Source organism: Pongo abelii, chromosome 10 (assembly GCF_028885655.2).
Source record: "Pongo abelii isolate AG06213 chromosome 10, NHGRI_mPonAbe1-v2.0_pri, whole genome shotgun sequence".
Lineage (NCBI taxonomy): Eukaryota > Metazoa > Chordata > Mammalia > Primates > Hominidae > Pongo > Pongo abelii.
In genome coordinates, this window is record NC_071995.2 from 73499833 (window position 1) to 73519566 (window position 19734).

At 36.6% G+C, this 19734-nt stretch overlaps 2 protein-coding genes across 7 annotated transcripts in view; one reads left to right on the plus strand and one right to left on the minus strand.

The window, feature by feature from the left end:
• Window positions 1-16356, minus strand: part of CAPS2 (calcyphosine 2) — a 122765-nt gene extending 106409 nt beyond the window's left edge. The window contains exon 1 of one of the 6 annotated variants that reach the window (XM_063712195.1): window positions 16189-16356. In XM_063712195.1, the coding sequence (XP_063568265.1) occupies window positions 16189-16221 (33 nt within the window). In that variant the 5' untranslated portion in view covers window positions 16222-16356. The remainder of the gene's footprint in view (window positions 1-16188) is intronic. The other 5 variants (XM_063712194.1, XM_054527404.2, XM_024257459.3 and 2 more) reach the window with 5 other exon arrangements.
• A 41-nt stretch (window positions 16357-16397) lies between these two features.
• Window positions 16398-19734, plus strand: part of LOC100433453 (GLIPR1 like 2) — a 46516-nt gene continuing 43179 nt past the window's right edge. Inside the window, exon 1 of the mRNA XM_002823531.3 lies at window positions 16398-16679. Within this exon, the coding sequence (XP_002823577.1) occupies window positions 16446-16679 (234 nt within the window). The 5' untranslated portion in view covers window positions 16398-16445. The remainder of the gene's footprint in view (window positions 16680-19734) is intronic.

Consider the following 19734-nt stretch of genomic DNA (forward strand, 5'->3'; position numbering starts at 1 on the left):
TCTTGTGAAAGGGAAAAGTGATCAATATTTCTGCAAACAAGATTATGACATAAAGCTGGAGAGCTGATATATCCCTGAGATAGGACAGTGAAGGTATACTGCTTGCTTTGCCAACTGAAGGCAAATTGTTTCTGGTGGGCCTTATGGACAGGAATCAAGAAAAAGGTATTTGCCAAATTAATGGCTGCATACCAGGTACCAGGATATGTGTTAATTTGCTTGAGCTATGAAACCACACATGGTACAGCAGCTGCAATTCGAGTCGCCACTTGGTTAAGCCTAGGATAATTCATTGTCATTGTCCAAGATCCATTTATCTTCTGCACAGGCCAAATGAGAGAGCTGAATGAGGATGTGGTGGGAATCACCATCCCTGTTTCTTTTAAGTCCTTGATGGTGGCACTAATCTCTACAATCCCCCCAGGGCTGCAATACTGTTTTTGATTTACAATTTTTCTAGGTAGAGGCATCTCTAATGGCTTCTTTTTGGCCTTTCCTACCACAATAGCCCTCACCCTATCGGTCAGGGAGCCAGTGTGGGGATTCTGCCAGCTGCTAAGTATGTCTATGCCTATTACGCATTCTGGCACTGGGAAAATGACCACAGGATTCATCCAGGGACCCACTGGCCCCACTGTGAGTCAGATCTGAGCTAAAATTCCATTAATTACCTGACCTCCATAAGCCCCTACTTCAACTGGAGGACCACAATGACGTTTTGGATCCCCGGGAATCAATGTCAGCTCAGAGCCAATATCCAGTAGTTCCCGTAAGGTCTCATCATTCCCCTTTCCCCAGTGCATAGTTACCCTGGTAAAAAGCCAGAGTTCTCCTTGGAGAAGGATGGGAAGAAGATGAACAGTAAAAATTTTTGGTAGTATAGTGGGGTCCTTCTTCAAGGGGATCCAGCCTCTTCTTTATTCAAGGGGTTCTGTGTCTGAAAGTGGTTCAAGTCTGGAAACTGATTGAGGGTCTGTGATTTGCTATTTTTATAATACAAATTAGTCTTTTGTCCACTCGACCCGAAAGTTTTCTGCCTATACAAATTAAGTAACAATGCTGTAGGCTTCCTATCAATTTAACTTCTAGAAACACCGTAATTAATTAGCCAGTGCTAGAGGTCTACATGAATCATACTATTCTGATTGCTGCTTTGCCTGTGCTGTCCATTATGGTAATTATGCCCACCTTGTCTTTGACGGTTGAGTGCCACTACTTGGCCCCTGCCACCTGGGGATCCAATCATTCCCATTGAATGTAAGTTTTCCAATTGAGTGACTGTGGTTCCCACTGTGAGATCTGGCATACGGAGAAGAGCAATTGCAGACTTCAAGGATGCAGGTACTTCCCTCACAAATCTGTTTTGCAAGGTATTGGTGAAGGGTATGTCTTCTGGATCTGCCCAGTTGGAATGAGTAGGTCTAAAGTGATGAATTCACTCTAGCATTTCAATCTCTCAAAGCCTTTAGATCCCTTCATCTACATTAAACCAAGGGACATCTGGCATTTCCAGCTCACTCACAGTGGGCCATCTTTTGATCCATGTTTCAGCTAACCAAGCAAATATACTATTAGAAATTTTTTTAACTCCCCAAGCTGCAACATTAAATGAAGAATCCCTGTTTAGTGGGCCCATATCAATAAATTCAGCCTGTTCCAACTTTATGTTTCTTTCACCATTATCCCACATCCTTAATATCCATTCCCATACCTGTTCTCCAGATTTCTGCTTATATAAATTAGAAAACTCAAGCCATTCTTTTGGAGTGTAGTGCACTTCTTCATGGGTCACACCCTGAACCTTACCTCTAGGGGCCTGCTGGGACTTGAGTCTAATTATAAGTCTAGAAGCAAACAGCACTGTTGAGGATGTGTCCTGAGGAGAATCAGCATTGTCTTGCCTGGCAACTGCCTCAGGCAGTACAGGGTAAATCTCCTGAAAGGTGGAAAGGCTGATGGCAGCATGGGTGCGAGAGGGGATATTGCCACCACCTCTGGCAAAAAAAGGCTCAACAGAATTTAGGAGCTCAATGCCCCCAGCCTCATCCCTCATCAGGGTCCTCCCACACATCCCCATTCCAAGTTGTAGGGCCCCATTCTTTTCCAATCAATGTCCTCATTTTAACAGTAGATACCTGGTGAGGCTGAGCGTGCACCTTTCATTGCAGGTCAGCCACTCGCATGATAAGAGCTTTCGTCTGATTTTCCACAATTTAGCCCTTTGTCTTCAGGAGTAAGACTCTCACTCAGGGCAATCTTAGAAGATCTGAGGCTCAGTATGGGCTTCTGGAGCTGGGAATTAGAATCCCTGAGCTCATCATTTTCTTTCATCATTTTGTCCAGGGAATTTAGAAGCAACCAACCAACTTTATTATATTCCTTGATTCTCCACATATAGTTGAAGATATTATGTACACAGTCACTAAACTCCTTGTTTCTCAAGAGCATTGAATCAGGAGTATCAATGCATTTATTTTGCATAACTCTTTAAACAGTTCATGCCAAGAACTATCGGTGTTCTCCATCCTATTAGAAGTAGAGTTCTTAGCATTTTTGAGTCTAATCAGATTAAGCAGCCAACTCCAGAAACCCCAAAACCAACTAAAGAAATCCATCCTTAAAATTCTGTTCCTCTAAAACCACTCCTGGTACCAAAATCTGTATTTGGCAGGGTTCCCTAAAGGGACAGAACTACTAGGATATGTGTATATATGAAAGGGGTTTATTAAGGAGAATTTACTCACACAATCACAAGGTGAAATTCCACGATAGGCCATCTGTAAGTTGAGAAGCAAGGAAGCCAGCAGTGGCTCAGCCCAAGTCCCAAAACCTCAAAAGTCAGGAAGCCCACAATGCAGCCATCAGTCTGTGGCCAGAGGCCCGAGAGCCCCTGGTAAACCACTGGTGTAAATCCAAGAGTCCAAAAGCCGAAGAGGCGGGAGTCTGATGTTTGAGGGCAGGAAGCATCCACACAGGAGAAAGATGAAGGCTGAAAGACTCACAAGTCAGCTCATTCCACCTTCTCCTGCCTGCTTTATTCCAGCCACGGTGGCAGCTGACTGGATGGTACCTACCCACATTGAGGGTGGGTCTGCCTCTCCCAGTCCACTGACTCAAATGTTAATCTCCTTTGGCAACACTCTCACAAACACACCCAGGAACAATACTTTGCATCCTCCAATCCAATCAAGTTGACACTTAATATTAACCATCACAGATCTATACATATGTGTGTGTGTGTGTCTGTGTGTGTGTCTATATATATACAGATATATAAAATATCTGTAATTTATATAATCATTTTAAATGTATTTTTAATAGAACTGAACATTGTTTTGTATATATTGTCAGATATCTAGGAATTTCCACATAGCTGGGTGATTGATACTTTTTTTTCTTTTTGAGACAGGGTCTCACTCTGTCACCCAGGCTGGAGTGCAGTGGTGCAATTTTGGCTCACTGCAACCTCCACCTACTAGGCTCAAGCAATTCTCCCACCTCAGCCTCCCGAGTAGCTGGGACCACTGGCGCGTGCCACCACGCCTGGCTAATTTTTGCATTTTTTTGTAGAGATGGGGTTTTGCCATGTTACCCAGGCTGGTCTTGAACTCCTAAGCTCAAAGCAATCCACCTGCCTCAGCCTCCCCAAGTGTTGTGATTATAGGCATGAGCCACTGCGCCTGGCCGATTGGTGCTATTTTTTATAAAGAAGCCAAGTAGTTTTATATTTAAGTCTGCTTACATCTGTCAGTGTTCTCCATAGAAACACAACCAATAGCGGAGAGAGAGGGGGAGAGGGAGAAGGAGAGAAAGAGGAAGAGGTGGAGTGGGCGGGGGAGAGGCAGAAAGAGATTTTCAGTAATTGGCTCACAGGATCCTGTGGGCTAACAAGTGGAAATTTTTAGGGCAAGCTGTCAGGATGGAGATTTAAGTGAGAGTTGCTGTTGCAATCTCTAGTCCAAATGTTGAAAACTCAGGCAAAATGTTTATGTTGCAGTCTGGAGGCAGGATTTCTTTTTAAGAAAAACTCAGTCTTTGTACTTAAGGCCTTCAACTGGTTGAATGAGGTCCACTCACATCAAAAGGATAATCTGATTTACTTAAAGTCAACTGATTATAAATTTTAATCACATCTAAAAAAATATCTTTACAGCAACATCTAGACTAGTACAACCAAACAACTGGTCACTGTAGACTAGCCACATTGACACACAAAATTAACCATCACATTGCTATTTGACATCACGTATATAGAGCCTTATATTTTTAGTAATGTAAGCTTTCACTATTTGTTTAACTATTGCATTGTTAAAATTCTCATTCATAATTACTTGCTTTTCAACTTGTGGTATGAAATAACCTAAAGGTAAATTCACATGTATGTAGAGTATATTTTTTTACCTATTGCTTTGTTTATCATTTTGTTATCTTCACGTATTTTTAATTAAACATTTTCATTAATAATTAAAACATCCTCTGATTTTTAATATAATTACTCCTTTACCCCTTTATACTAATTCATTCAAGAGCACATGATTTTCTTTAAGTCAGATTCAAATTTAAAATTTAAAATTTTTTTACAGAATTATATTCCCTGATGAAGAGGTACTTGTCAAAGAGTGTTAAATTAGCATTGCTATAGGAACTTTCAAGTCGTGACAGTTCTCAAAAAATGGAGTTTATTCACAGGACTTTGGGTCCATGCTAAAGCTATGAGCAGAGGCTAGAAAGGCAGAGCATCTCCATCTTATTAGTGGGCTTTCCTCTTACTGTCAAGAAGAGAAAATTCTGGGCCAAGGATATGTCTTTTTTATTTCTTGTGATCTTAACAACAGCCTCTTGACAGGACATCTTGGGAAGCCTGTCATTGCTTGAGGTTCCTTTACTCTGAGTAGACTGTTGACAGTGACTTTAAGTAACCCTCCTATTTCACTTAGTTTGGAATTGCTAGACAAACTGCTCTAGGCTTAGCTTTTTCAAACTACTGAGAATAGTTACCTGAAGATTTAAGTAGTGCATTTTTCAGGAGATTCTCTTGTCCTGCTAGGATATGTTTGGGTTGTCAAACTCAAATAAGTGTGTGTTCCCAGAAATTGCTGAATCACTTCAAAATATGAAACAAAGAAATCAGACTTGTCAATAATAGTTGGGCCAGTTTTCTACCTCTTGGGAGAAATGGTGAAGAGATAGTTTAAACAGTATTCTCTGTAGTTTATTATCATTATTATTATTATTATTATGCATCCCTACCAGTAAAAAAAAAAAAAAAAAAATTGTAGAGTGACCAAAAATCCTAGTTTGCCTGAGACTGAGAGGTTTCCTAGAACATAAGAAAACATGCCCAGACTAGGACATTCTCTAACAAATGTGGAAGTGGTAACCCTTAGATTAAATCAAAAGGTACTATATGTACATTTAACTAAATGTATTATGTATATTTTTATAATAAAGTAATATATTACAAAATACACAACGATTGAACCTAAAAAGGATGAGGTAGAAATAAATTTAAAAATAAGTGTTAAAGAGATGTTTATGCCAGTAATATAAGAAGAAACACTTCTGACAGTTTTATATTATTTGCTTGCATTTGTATCTTGACAACTATATTGAATCGGCAATTTCCTCTTAGCAATTTTTCCAGGATATGTGATCATTTCGAGATGGTTGGCTTAGTTAAAACTAGGTAATTTGAACTGTAATTAAATTTACCTGTGATCACTAACTGTACCAGGGGAAATAAATAAATTCCATTATCATCTCTTCGAGTGGAACTCCCATTTTCTCTCGGGAAAGCAACATATCACTTGCCAATGTCCTCCAGACTAAAACTACCAGCAACTCTCCTGTAGTTATATTCACTGGGTTTGCTTCTTGCAGCTAGGGAAACTACATTGATTATTATAAGAATAACTCAATAAATATTTATTAAGCATGCTCTCATGAAAACTAATATAAAAAAATTTATTAAGCATGCATAATATCTGGCACCATGCTAAGTGTTAATAATTATTTTTAGTTCTTGTGAATTCAATGAGTGAAAATAAGAGTATTTAAATTTAATAATAGTAATACCTAACAGTAATGTCTGCACTATGCCAAGCACTAAGTGCCTTACATCTAATAACTTATATAATTCCCTCAATAATGAGGTAGATGCTATTAATTTTTATTCCTCGAACTACCAGTAAAGCTAAACATATTTTCATAAACTACATTCAAATTTACCAATATATTGTTTGAGAGTTATTAAGAAAGGCTAGGAATGTTATTTTCACCTTTGATGAAAAGATTACAGGAAGTTGTTTCAAACATATGACCATACTTCATATTGACCTAATGAATACAGAAGTAATGTGCATTCAGGAGTCAAATTTTAATATAAATAGTCTCAGATTTATACTCAATTTTATGGCTTGGTCTTTTAGAGACTGATATGGTCTGGCTGTGTCACCACCCAAATCTCAATTTGAATTGTATCTCCCAGAATTCCCACATGTTGTAGGAGGGACCCAGGGGGAGGTAATTGAATCACAGGGGCCAGTCTTTCCTGTGCTATTCTCATGATAGTGAATAAGTCTCATGAGATCTGATGGGTTTATCAAGAGTTCCTGCTTTTGCTTATTCCTCATTCTCTCTTGTCGCTGCCATGTAAGAAGTGGCTTTAGCCCTCTGCCATGATTGTGAGACCTTCCCTAGCCATGTGGAACTGTACTAAGTCCAATTAAACCTCTTTCTTTTGTAAATTGCCAAATCTCAGGTATGTCTTTATCAGCAGCATGAAAACAAACTAATACAGAGACAAATGATACTTCAGTTCCAGAGGTCCAAATTCCTCCTGGAATCTAATTCTATATACTCCATCATACCTATATATGAAAAGAGTAGATGCAGGATGAATATTTCAACTACACTGTTATTTAGCCTTTTTTTTTTCTGGTAAATTACCTGTTCATTTTCTTCCTCTATTTTTCTAATGGTGCTGCTGTTATTCATTTTCTTAAGTTTTTTGTTTTTTCTTTTTAAAGACAGAGTCTCGCTCTGTCACCAGGCTGGAGTACAGTGGCACAATCTCAGCCCGCTGCAACCTCCACCTCCCAGGTTGAAGCGACTCTCCTGCCTCAGCCTCCCGAGTAGCTGGGACTACAGGCGTGTGTCACCATGCCCAGCTAATTTTTGTATTTTTAGTAGAGACAGGGTTTCACCATGTTGGCCAGGATGGTCTCAATCTCCTGACCTTGTGATCTGCCCGCCTCGGCCGCCCAAAGTGCTGGGATTACAGGCATGAGCCACCACACCCAGCCTCTTAGGAAATTTGAATGGCTCCCTGTGCATCTGGGATTTTAATGCTTGGACATTTATCTAGCAAATTTCTCAGTTGCCCTATTTTACATTTTAACGAAGTAAAGTCTATCTTTCTACCTTTCAAAGTTGGCTTTTATGTGTGGATCATTTTGGTTTTCTCTTTTAATGCTTCTCAAGCACAATTATCTGAATCTTAAATTTAAATTACAGAAAAGATCAATTGAGTATGTATAGAAAAGAAACAATGAGAGTCAATAAAATAAAAACAATGTTTCTAATAACATCTATACAGAGAACAAAATAATACATTTCAGTATCTTGTCTTATCCCATGATCATTTTCAGTAAATGTAGATTAAAAATACATTTTTAAATTTGCTAGCTTTTATCCAAATCAAAAAGCATATGGAATTAGAGTATTATTTCCTTAAAATTTCAAGTGTAGACCAGGCATGGTGGCTCACGCCTATAATTCCAGCACTTTGCGAGGCCAAGGTGGGTAGATCACCTGAGGTCAGGAGTTCAAGACCAGCCTGGCCAACATGGTGAAACCCCATCTCTACTAAAAATACAAAAATTAGCTGGGTGTGGTGGTGCGTGCCTGTAGTCCCAGCTACTCAGGAGGCTGAGTCATGAGAATCACTTGAACCCAAGAAGCAGAGGTTGCTGTGAGCCAAGATCATGCCACTGCACTCCAGCCTGGGCGACAGAGTGAGACTCCGTTAAAAAAAAAAAGAATTTTAAAAAATAATTTCAAGTGCAGTGTACAAGTGTACAGAAACTGAGAACTTAAGGAAAGTCATAAATCATCCGAGATAAGCAAGAGGCTTAAAGTTTATCCCAAAATTGCTCTTGTTTTTAAAATTAAAGCTATATCTGTTATATATGACAACAGAAATATTAAATGGGTATGCAAAAAGTATATAAGTAGCAGAATTTAAATAATTTAATGAAACCTTATTTTCCATATTCCTTGTAAATAAATAAATGATTCTGTCAATACCCTCTAATTCCAATGCCCTCAAGAAACCGAATGTTATAAATTATTTCCATCACTTTCAATATAAAATAACTTAAAACTGTTTTGCCTCAAATTTCAAAGTTCAAAAATCTACAACCATTCAAACCTTATTAGAAAATGTATACAACCCATGACTTAATACATATTTCATGAAACTATGATTAAATAATTCTCATGTATTACATGCCTCTTTAAATTTTTTGAAAATATATATCATAGAATATAATACATTAAAATTTTTTTATATAAAGTATATAATGGGAGCTGATTCACTGACAGATACGAAAGATTGAATATTTGCAGAACATTGTCAGCAAACCTCACTTCTTTCTACAGAAACCAAATGAGATGCTTTTGTGTGTCCTTCTTCCATACTCCTATCTTAGTCACCTGGGCTTAAAATCTAGCTTTACAACACTAATCAAAAGAAACCAACATAGCTATATTAATTTTGGCTGCAGCCAACTTCAAAACAAGGAAAGTTATCAGGAATAAACAGGGGCATTACATAATAATAAAGGGGTTAATTCTCCAAGAAGACATTACAATCCTTAATGTATATGCACCTAACAAGAGAGTGTAGAAACATATGAGACAAAACCGATAGAATGACAAGAAGGAATAGACGAATCTACTATTATAGTTGGAAACTTTAAAACACCTCTGTCTGAAATGTATAGATTCAGCAGGCAGAAAATCAGTAAGGACATAGTTAAAGTCAACAACATCAATCACCTGGATGTAATAAGACGTCTATACATTATTCGACAATAGCTGAATATATATTCTCAAGCTCATATGAAACATTTACCAAAATAAACTATATTCTGGACCATAAAACACACCTTAACAAATTTAGAATAGAAATCATGTAATGCCTGCTTTCAGACCACTAGTAATTGAACTAGAAATCAGTAACAGAATGATAACCATAAAATTTCACAATAAGAGATTAAATGGCACACTTCTAAATAACACATGGTCCAAAGAAAAAATCTCAAAAGAAATTTGAAAATATTTTAAAATAAATGAAGACGAAAACAACTTGGCAAAATTTGTGGGATGCAGCAAAGCATTGCTTAGAGGTAAATTTGTAGCATTGAATAAATATATTAGAAAAGAAGAAAGATCTAAAACCGCATATGCTTTCACTGTAAGAAACTAGAAAAAAAAGAGCAAATTAAAGCCAAAGCAAGCAGAAGAAATAATAAAAATTTGAGCAGAAATCAATAAAATTGAAAACAAAATTAATAGAGAAAATTAATAAAACCAAAAGCTGGTTTTTTAAGGCATAAATAAGATTGATAAGCTTCTAGCCAAGCTAACAGAAAAAGGGAAAAGACATAAATTATCAATATCAGAGATGAAGGAAGGAACATCACTACCTTTTAATGATGAACATTAAAAGGATAACTGAGCAATACTGTGAACAACTCCACACCCACAAACTTAATAATCTAGATGAACAGGCCAATTCCTTGAAAGACACATCTCTCACAACTCACGCAAGAAGAAATAGACAATCTGAAGAGGCCTATACCTATTTAAGAAATTTAATTGATAACTAATAACCTTCCAAAACAGAAAGCACCAGGCCCAGATAAATTCCCTGGTGAATTCTATCAAAAATTTAAAGAAAAAAGTGATCGATTCTCTATAATGTCTTTCAGAAGATAAAAGCAAACAGAACACTTCTTAACTCATTCTATGAGGCCAGCATTACCCTAATACCAAAATCCTGCAAAAACATTACAAGAAAAAAAATACTACAGACCAGTGTCTCTCATGAACATAGATGCAAAATTCCCCAACAAGATACTAAGCAAATTGAATTCAACAATGTATAATAATAATTATATTACATGATGGAGTGGAATTTATTCCAGATTGCTCTGGTCTGAATATTTGTCCCCTCCAAACTCATGTTAAAATTTAATTTCCATTGAGACAGTACTGAAAGGTGGGGCTTTAAAAACATTATTGGGTTATGAGGGCTCTGCCCTCATGAATGAACTAATACATTCATAGATTAATGGATTAATAGGTTAATAAGTTAATGGATTAATGGGTTATCACAGGAGTGAGAATAAAGGGCTTAGTAAAAAGGGGAAGAGGGACCAGAGCTAGCATGCCCAACCTTCTTGCCATATGATGCCCTGCACTGCCTCAGGACTTTGCAGAGAGTTCTCAACAGCAAGAAGGTATTTCACTAAACGCAGCCCCTCAACCTTATGTTCTCAGCCTCCATAGCTGTAAGAAATAAATTATTTTTCTTTATAAATTACCCAGTTTCAAGTATTCTGTTATAAGCATCAGAAAATGAACTAAGACATAGGCATACAAGCCTGGTTCCATTTGTAAATCAATTAATGTAATAAATCACATCAATAGGCTAAAGAAGAAAAATCATATGATTATATCCATAGATGCAGGAAGAGCACTGGACAAAATCCAGTATGAAATCATGATAAAAATTCTCAATAAACTAGGAATAGTAGGAAACTTCCTTGAGATATTGATAAAGATATCAATATTTACAAAAAAAAGCTATAGCTAACTGCATACTTAATGATGAGAAACAGGAAGCTTTCTCACTAAGATCAGGAACAAGGCAAAGATGCCCCTCTCATCACTGCTCTTCAACTTCATACTGGAAATCCTTGCTAATACAATAAGACGAGAAAATAAAATGTTTATAGATTGAGAAGAAAGAAATAAAAATGTCTTTGTTTGCCAATGACATAATTATTTATGTACAAAATCCAAAGAATCAACAAACTCCTGAAACTAATCAATGATTTTAGCAAGGTTGCAGGATACGAGGTTAATATAGAAAAGTCAGTTACTTTAAATTACTTTCCTATATACTAGCCATGAACAAGTAGAATTCAAAATTGGAAACATAATAGTGTTTAGCACACACAAACAAATACTTAGTCATAAATCTAACAAAATATTTACAAGGTCTATATGAGGAACACTACAAAAGTATGATAAAATAAATCAAAGAACTAAATAAATGAAGAAATATTCCTTGTTCATAAATAGAAAGACTATTGTTAGGATATCAGTAATTCCCAATTTGATCTATTGATTTAATGTAACCCCAATCAAAATTTCAGCAAGTTAATTTGTGGAGACTGACAAAATTATTCTAAAGTTTATATGAAGAGGCAAAAAAAACCCTGAACAGCCAATACATTGGATGAGAAGAACAAGGTTGCAGGACTAACACTACGTGACATTAAGACTTACTATAAGGGTACATGTCTCAGACTATTTTGTGCTGCTATCACAGAATATCTGATATTTGGTAATTTATAAAAAAAAAAAAGATCAATTTCTTACAGTTCTGGAGGCTAGGAAGTCCAAGGTTGAGCAGCTTGCATCTGGTGAGGGCCTGCTGGCTGTGTCATCTGATGGCAGGAGTTCACAGAGCAAGAGAGTGCATGCACATGTGCAAAAGAAGGGAGCTGAACTCACTCTTTTATCAGGAACTCACTCCCTCAATATTTTACCAATCCTGTGATAATGGCATTAATACAATTCATGAGCACAGGGCTCTCATGACCCAATCACCTCTTAAAGATCCCACCCCTCAAATGCTGTTGTATTGGGGATTAATTTTCCAGCACATGAATTTAGGGGGACACATTCAAACAATAGCAAAAAATACAATAATTTAAAAAGTATAGTATTGGTGAAAGTAGAAATAAATCCATGGAACAGAATAGAGAACTCAGAAATAGAACAGCATAAATAAAGTCAACTGATCTTTGACAAAGGAGCAAAGGCAATATAATGGAGCAAATGTAGTCTTTTCAACAAATGGTTCTGGAACAACTGAATGTCCATATACAAGAAAAAAAAATCAGTCTAAGCACAAACTTTATACCCTTCACAAAAATTAATCAAAATGGATCACAGACCTAAATGTAAATACAAAAGTATAAACACACAGAAGGTTATATAAGAGAAAATCTAAATGATCTTTAATTTGGCAATAACCTTTTAGATACAACACAAAAGGTATGATTTACGAAAGAACAAATCGATAAGCTGGGTGCCATTAAAACTAAAAATTTCTACTCAGTAAAAGACATTCTCAAGAGAATGAAAAAACAAGCCACAACCTGGGAGAAAAATACTTACAGAAGATATATGCAATAAAAACTATTACGCAAAATATGCAAAGACTCTTTAAACTCAACAACTGAAAAACAAACAGCTTAATTTAAAAATGGGTCAAAAACCTTAATAGACACCTCACCAAAGAAGATATACAGTACTCAAATAAGCATATGAAAAGGTGCATCATATGTCACCAGGAAAATGCACATTAAAATACCAATGAAATACCACTACACACCTATTAGAATGGCCAAAATCCAGAACACTGGCAACACCAAATGCTGACAAGGATGTGGAGGAACATGAGCTCTCATTCATTGCTGGTGGGAATGCAAAATGGCACAGCCACTTTGGAATACAGTTTAGTGGTTTCTTAAAAAACTGAACATTATGCTTACTGTCATAGTCTGTTTAATGTTGCTCATAAGAAAATACCTGAAACTGGGTAAGTTATAAAGAAAAGGAATTGACTTCTTAGAATTATGGAGGCTGAGAATTTCAAAGTCAAGGGGCCATATCTGGTGAGGCCCTTCTTGCTACTTGGGACTCTGCAGAATCCCAAGGCAGCACAGAGTATCACATGGTAAAGGGGCTAGACTAATCCATTAACCCATTAATCTATGAATGGATCAATACATTCATGAGGACAGACCCAATCACTTCTTAAAGGCTCCACCTTTCAACACTGTTACATTGGGGATTAAGTTTCAACATGAATTTTGAAAGGGACAAATATCCAAACAATAGCACTTATTATAACACATAGTTATGATCCAGCAATCATGCTCATGGTATTTATCCAAAGGAGTTGAAAACTTATGTCTGCACAGAAACCTGCACAAAGATGTTTATAACAACTGTATTCACATTTGCAAATTGATATGGTTTGGCTCTGTGTCCCCACCCAAATCTTACCCTGAATTATAATAATCCCCACATGTCATGGGAGGGACTAGGTGAGAGGTAACTGAATCATGGGGGCATGTTTTTCCTATGCTGTTCTCATGGTAATGATTATGTCTCATGAGATCTGATGGTTTTATAAAGGGTAGTTCCCCTGCACATGGTCTCTTGCCTGCCACCATGTAAGATGTCCCTTTGCTCCTCCTTCATCTTCCACCATGATTGTGAGGGCTCCCAGCCACGTGGAACTGTGAGTCCATCAAACCTCTTTCCTTTATAAATTACCCAGTCTTGAGTCTGTCTATTAGTGGCATGAGAATAGAATAATACACTAATACCTAGAATCAACCAACATGTCCTTCAGTAGCTACTGGAATAAAGAAATGTTGGTACATCCAGAAAATGAAAAATTATTCAGTGCTAAAAAGAAATTAGGTATCAAGCCACAAAAAGACATGGAAGAAATTTACACACATATTACTAAGTGAAAGAAGCCAATCTGAAAAGACTACATGCTGTATGATTCCAACTATATAACATTCTGGAAAAAGCAAAACTATGAAGACAGTAAAAAAAAAAAAATGAGTAGTTGCCAGGGTTAGGAGGGAGGGAGAGATGAATAGTCTGAGCACCGGGGATTTTTAGGCAGCAAAACGACTCTATGTGATACTAAATGCTGGAAACATGTCATTATACATTTATACAAACCCATGAAATGTTCAACACCAAGAATAAGCCCTAATATGCACTATGAACTCTGGGTGGGAATAATGTATAAATGTAGGTTCATCAATTGTAAATATACTACTCTGTTGTGGGATGTTGATAATGAGGGAGTTTATGTATGTGTGGGGACAGGAGGTACATGAGAAATCTCTGTACCTTCCTCTCAGTTTTGTTGTGAACCTAAAACTGCTATTAAAAAAGAGTCTATTTTTAGAAAAGGAATTGGTAAAAAAACAAAACAAAAAAAAACCACGAAAGTAGCTCTACCGCTCCCTGGCTGGGTGGCCTCAGGCAATTTAATTTCTCTTTTTCTCAGTTGTTTTTCCATCTGTTAAAGGGATAATAACTATTTCTTAAGATTTGTGTGACTTGAGTGAGTTGATATTGTCCAAGCATTTTAAATAGTGCCTGACACATTAAATATCTGTGAAATAGATTAAAAATAGTATTCACCACTCTGTATTGTAACTGTTTGATGATTCATCTGTATCACCTTTAACTAAAAGCTCCCTGTGGATAGACTCCATGTCTAGCTTGTTCAGCATTTGGGCCTTTAGCTGGGCTGTGACACACAGGAGGTACCAAGGAAATATTTATTGAATGAGATGTCTAGCAGTGGCATGGGCTTCGCAGGAGAGGGTGACTTCCCTGTTGGTCTAATTATTTAAGAAAAGGATGTGATGATCACCTGTCAGTGATGTTCCGGAGAGTATGCCTAACACAGGAGGCTAGCAATAGTGGCTAAAATTTCTTCCAAATCTAAGATTGCATTATTCTATTTATACTTTTTCTTTAGCATTTTTTGCAGTCTAACAACAGTACCACCATAATAAAAGAACTGCATCTTTCAGCACTTGCCACCTTCACCCTTAAATAGGTTCTAGCCATACTAAAATACTTCTAGCGTTTAGGATCTTCCTCTCCTTAGGCACATTACATGCTTTTCCCTTTGTTTAGAATGCTATCTTAAGACTTGTCTGTTTCACTTTCTGTATACAATTTCCAGAAAGGCTTCCCTGGTCCTCCACAAGAGTACTAATCGTCACTCACATGATGCAATAGAATTTTGGCTTTGTTATTTATCACATGTTATAAATACTGCCTGATTGCCAATTCACTAAATTGTAAGCTGCTTGAAAGCTGGATCTGTGTCTTGTCTACTGATCTTTCTCAATCACTTAATACACTGCATAGTAGTAAGTATTCAAGGGCATGAATGAAACCATCTTACACAGGTCTATTGTTTTTCAATTGTGTGCATCACAGACAATTTTTAAAAGCACTTTTCTTTTTATAAATGTTTGGCTAACCTGTTACAATGTTTTGTAATAAAATTCTCTCCCAATGTCAATTTTCCATATCTGCTTAATGCTATTAAGCACAATATGTAATATGCAAACGTGTATTCCAAAACAAATACTTGCTTTTCTTCCATGCTTAGAATTTAAAGTCTTCAAAGCAAGTTGGTTTTGTTTTGTTTTGTTTTTGAGGAAAATGTTTGGAGGCAAACAGATCAGGCCAAAATCAGCTAGATATTAGCCAATTTTGTCTGGAACAAAAAAAGAAAACAAAAGAGTTTGTTCTTACTGTGAATGCCACAATTAGTGAAAAAGATGAATCTTGATATTCCGGGCTGTCTGAATTGTGCTGATGAGAGAAGTAGAAATGTTTTAACCTTTGAAGAGTTTGGTGATCCCTACTCTCCCTTCACTCCCATTTATTTTGTGGTTTCCCACAAAGGTTGATTTAAAAACTGAAAAAAATCTCATCGATTAAGTTGGCCTTAAGAACTTCTTTGGCCTTAAGAACTAGCAACATTTCTGTATTCCATTCTGTCCCTGAGGAAAATAAAGGGCAGGCCCTGCACCAAATTTCCAACTCAACAGGTAATGGGGAAAAAATTTTAATTGAATTTGTATCTGTATCGCAGAAAAATCATTTCACCTGGCACAATTAGAAGGTTCCCCAGACCTGTTACTCAGCAATTGGCATTTACCATACAAACTGATGACTCATTAATAACGACATATCATTCAGTGTCAGAAACCAATTCGGGATAACATTTCACTACATTAGTTTAGTGAAAAAAAAGGGCTTACTCACGTAACAGAAGTCTTTCTTTAGTTTGTCAGACATCTATTACCAGCTTTCTTCACTCTGCAGGTCTAGCTTTCCCCTCCTCTCCCCCTCCCCTACCCACTCTCCCCTCCCTCCTCTCTCCTCCCTCCTCCTTACCCCCTCCTCCCTCCTCCCTTTCTCCTTCCGGGAGGCGGGACAAGGCTTGCTTGCGTCCTCCGTAGATTGGCAGGTCACTGGGACGGCCAGCGCGTGCGCACTGGCCTGTCAGCGGCCGGTGGACCATGGAGGCCCCAAGGCCCTTCGCCCGAGAGTGGAGCGCCCAATCCGTACCCCTGGCAGTAGGGGGCGTTTTAAAGCTGCGGCTCTGTGAGCTGTGGCTACTGCTACTGGGTTCTAGTTTGAACGCGAGATTTTTGCCACACGAAGAGGACGTAGACTTTATCAACGAGTACGTGAACCTCCACAATGAGCTGCGGGGCGACGTCATTCCCCGAGGGTCTAACTTGCGCTTCATGGTGAGGCCGGAAGGCGGTTTGCCGACCCTTCCACTACCGTTGCCACAACGCCTCCTTCGGCCTCGGGAAGTTGGAGCCACTGCTCTGAGGCTGAAGGATCGCAGAGAACCGCACTTTTAGCTTGGATTTTAAAGTACACGTGAAGTTTATACAGAGAAAAACTGCGGACACTCTAACACATCCTTATTACCATGATATTACACAGGGCCAGGACTAAGGTGATGGAGGCACTGGCCTGAAGTGCAGAGATTTTAAGGGGGCGCCAATTCAAGAAAATGATATTTTAATGCAACGGGTTTTTAAAAATTAAAAATCAGTGCAAAAATATCAATGGTAAAGAAAATGTTAAAAAATTTAACAAAGACAGGTTCCTTGGGTCTGGATTAGGGAAAAACAAGTGCGACACTCTGAGGGTGGTGCAAATCAAGATGAGATTCTGTTTGTATTTGAAATTTTTAGCTTTTTCCATCACAGATGTCACATTAGCTTTGCCTTTTAAAAATGTTTATCTTGATTTTTTTTTTTTTTTTTTTTGGTGCCCATTCCAAATTTGGCTCCTAAGGAAGTGTCTCAGTTTCCTCACCCTAGTCTTGACCCTGATTTTGCCTTACCTTACAATGCTGTTCTTGCTTTCCCCCTCTTTTACACCCTATAGTCATTTAACAACTCACCAACTATTCCCTGGTTGCTATGGAGTTTTCGTGACTGTCATTAAAATGACTGAAAATCCGGCAAGTAAATAACTGTCCACTTAGGGAATTAGAAGCTTCAAACTTACAAATTATATTGCAAGGACTACTTTCCTAGACATGTCTTTTCTTCCTTCAGCATTAGTTCTTAGCACAAATTTCAGAAATGGGATAAATAAATTAAAGTTACGATATTTTTTATTAATTTAACACATAGCAATTGCTATGCTAAAGGGTAGTGCCAAATTTAGCAAATACCAGCTGTGTATAAATGTTCTGTTTTCACCACATCCTCACTGATTTGGACATGTTCAATTACTTGCTAAATGGATAAATTATAAAAATGGTAATTTGTTTTAATGTTGATTTTAAAATACTATTTTGATAGGACATACTTGAGTTCTTTCTTGTTCATTTCCTTTACCTTTTATATTGTCAGCATTTCCATGTCAGATTATATGCTTTCTTATAGAAATATGCTAGCATTTGGTTCTACCTGCTGCAGATACTTTTTTCTAAGCCAATTCTTTATCTTTTGAATTCAATTATAGAGTTTGGGGATATTTGGGAGTTTCAACTAATTTCCCATTTTTTGTGACTAATTCTGTTTCTTCCTAATTTGAAGATTATCTTTACTCCTGAAAATTAATAAACACATAATACTTTCTAATACAACTTTTCATAGGTTTTCTATCTCATCTCTAAAAATTATATAGTATTTCAAACATAAGGTATATAAAATAATATACCTGTATACCCACAATCGAAATTTTTAAATATAGACATTTTTAAAGGAATAGTATTTGATATATAGGTTAAAGTCCCACCCTAAATTTTTACCCTTTTCTTCTTTCTTGAAGTTAATGTGTATTTTTCCCATGTATTTTATTAGGACATAAATATTAACTGTAAATAGTATAGTCTATCATAATAGTATGGCCTATTTAAAACGTTTCTTTAGGAGATTTGGACATCACTCAATTTATTTTAACTCTTTTATTGGTTATTTTTGTATTTTAATATATGTACTTTATAAATTCCAAAAGTTAATATCTGTAAACTCCACCCAAATGTTAATAAGATCTTAGAATACAAATTCTGAATACTTTCCATCCTTATTCATGCTATTGTCGTGTAGTACTTTTGTTCTACCTTGCTTTTAAATACCAAAAAAATTGTTGTTTTTGAAAAATTGTATTACAGTATACAGGAAATAACATTTACCATTTTAACCATTTTTAAGTGTATAGTTCGGTGGCATTAAGTACATTTGCATTGTTGTGCACCCATTACCACCACCCATCTCCAAAATTTTTTCATCTTCCTGAACTGAGATTCCATACCCATCAAATAATTACTTTACTCTCCATCTCGCCTCCTCCCAGGCCTCTCTCACCATTCTACTTTCTATTCCTATTAATTTGATTTCTTAAGGTACCAAATATAAGTGGAATCATACAATATTTGTCTTTGTTACTAGCTTATTTCATTTGGTATAATGTCTATAAAGTTCACCCATGTTGTAGCATGTGTCAGAATTACCTGTCTTTTTACAGCTGAATAATATTCTACTGTATGCATATACCACATTTTGTTTATCCATTCATTGGTCAGTGGATATTTAGATTGCTTCCATTATTTGGCTGTTGTGAATAATACTGCTATAGACATGGGTGTACATTTATCTGCTCCAGTTCCTGATTTTGCTGTTTCTGGGTATATACCCAGAACTGGAATTGCTGTATCATATGATAATTCTATGTTTAATTTTTCAAAGAACACCCATTCTGTTTTCCATAGTGGCTGCACCATTTTACATTCCCACCAAGAATGTTCAAGGGTTCGATTTCTCCACATCCTTGATAACACTTGTTATTTTCTGTTTTATTTTCCTTATTCCTCTTTTTTTCTTAATGATAACCATCTAGCAGTTATGAAGAGATACCTCACTGTATTTTTTATCTGCATTTCCCTCATGATTACTGATACTGAGCATCTTTTTATTTGCTTCTTGACCAAGATTTTCTCTTCTTTGAAGAACTATCTATTCAAGTCCTTTGCACACTTTTTGGCCAACTTGTTAGATTTTTTGTTGTTGAATTATAGGAATTTTTATAGATTCTGGATATTAATCTTTTTCAGATATATGATTTGAAAGTATTTTCTCCCATTTTGTAAGTTGCCTTTGCACTCTATTTATCGATAATATCCTTTGATAAACAAAAGTTTTTAACGTCGATGAAGTATAATTTATCATTTTTTGTTGTTATTGTATGTATTTTTTGTGTCATATCCAAGAAGTCATTGCCAAATTCAATATCATGAAGCTTTTCCCCTGTGCTTTTTAAAGGTTTTATAGTTTTAGG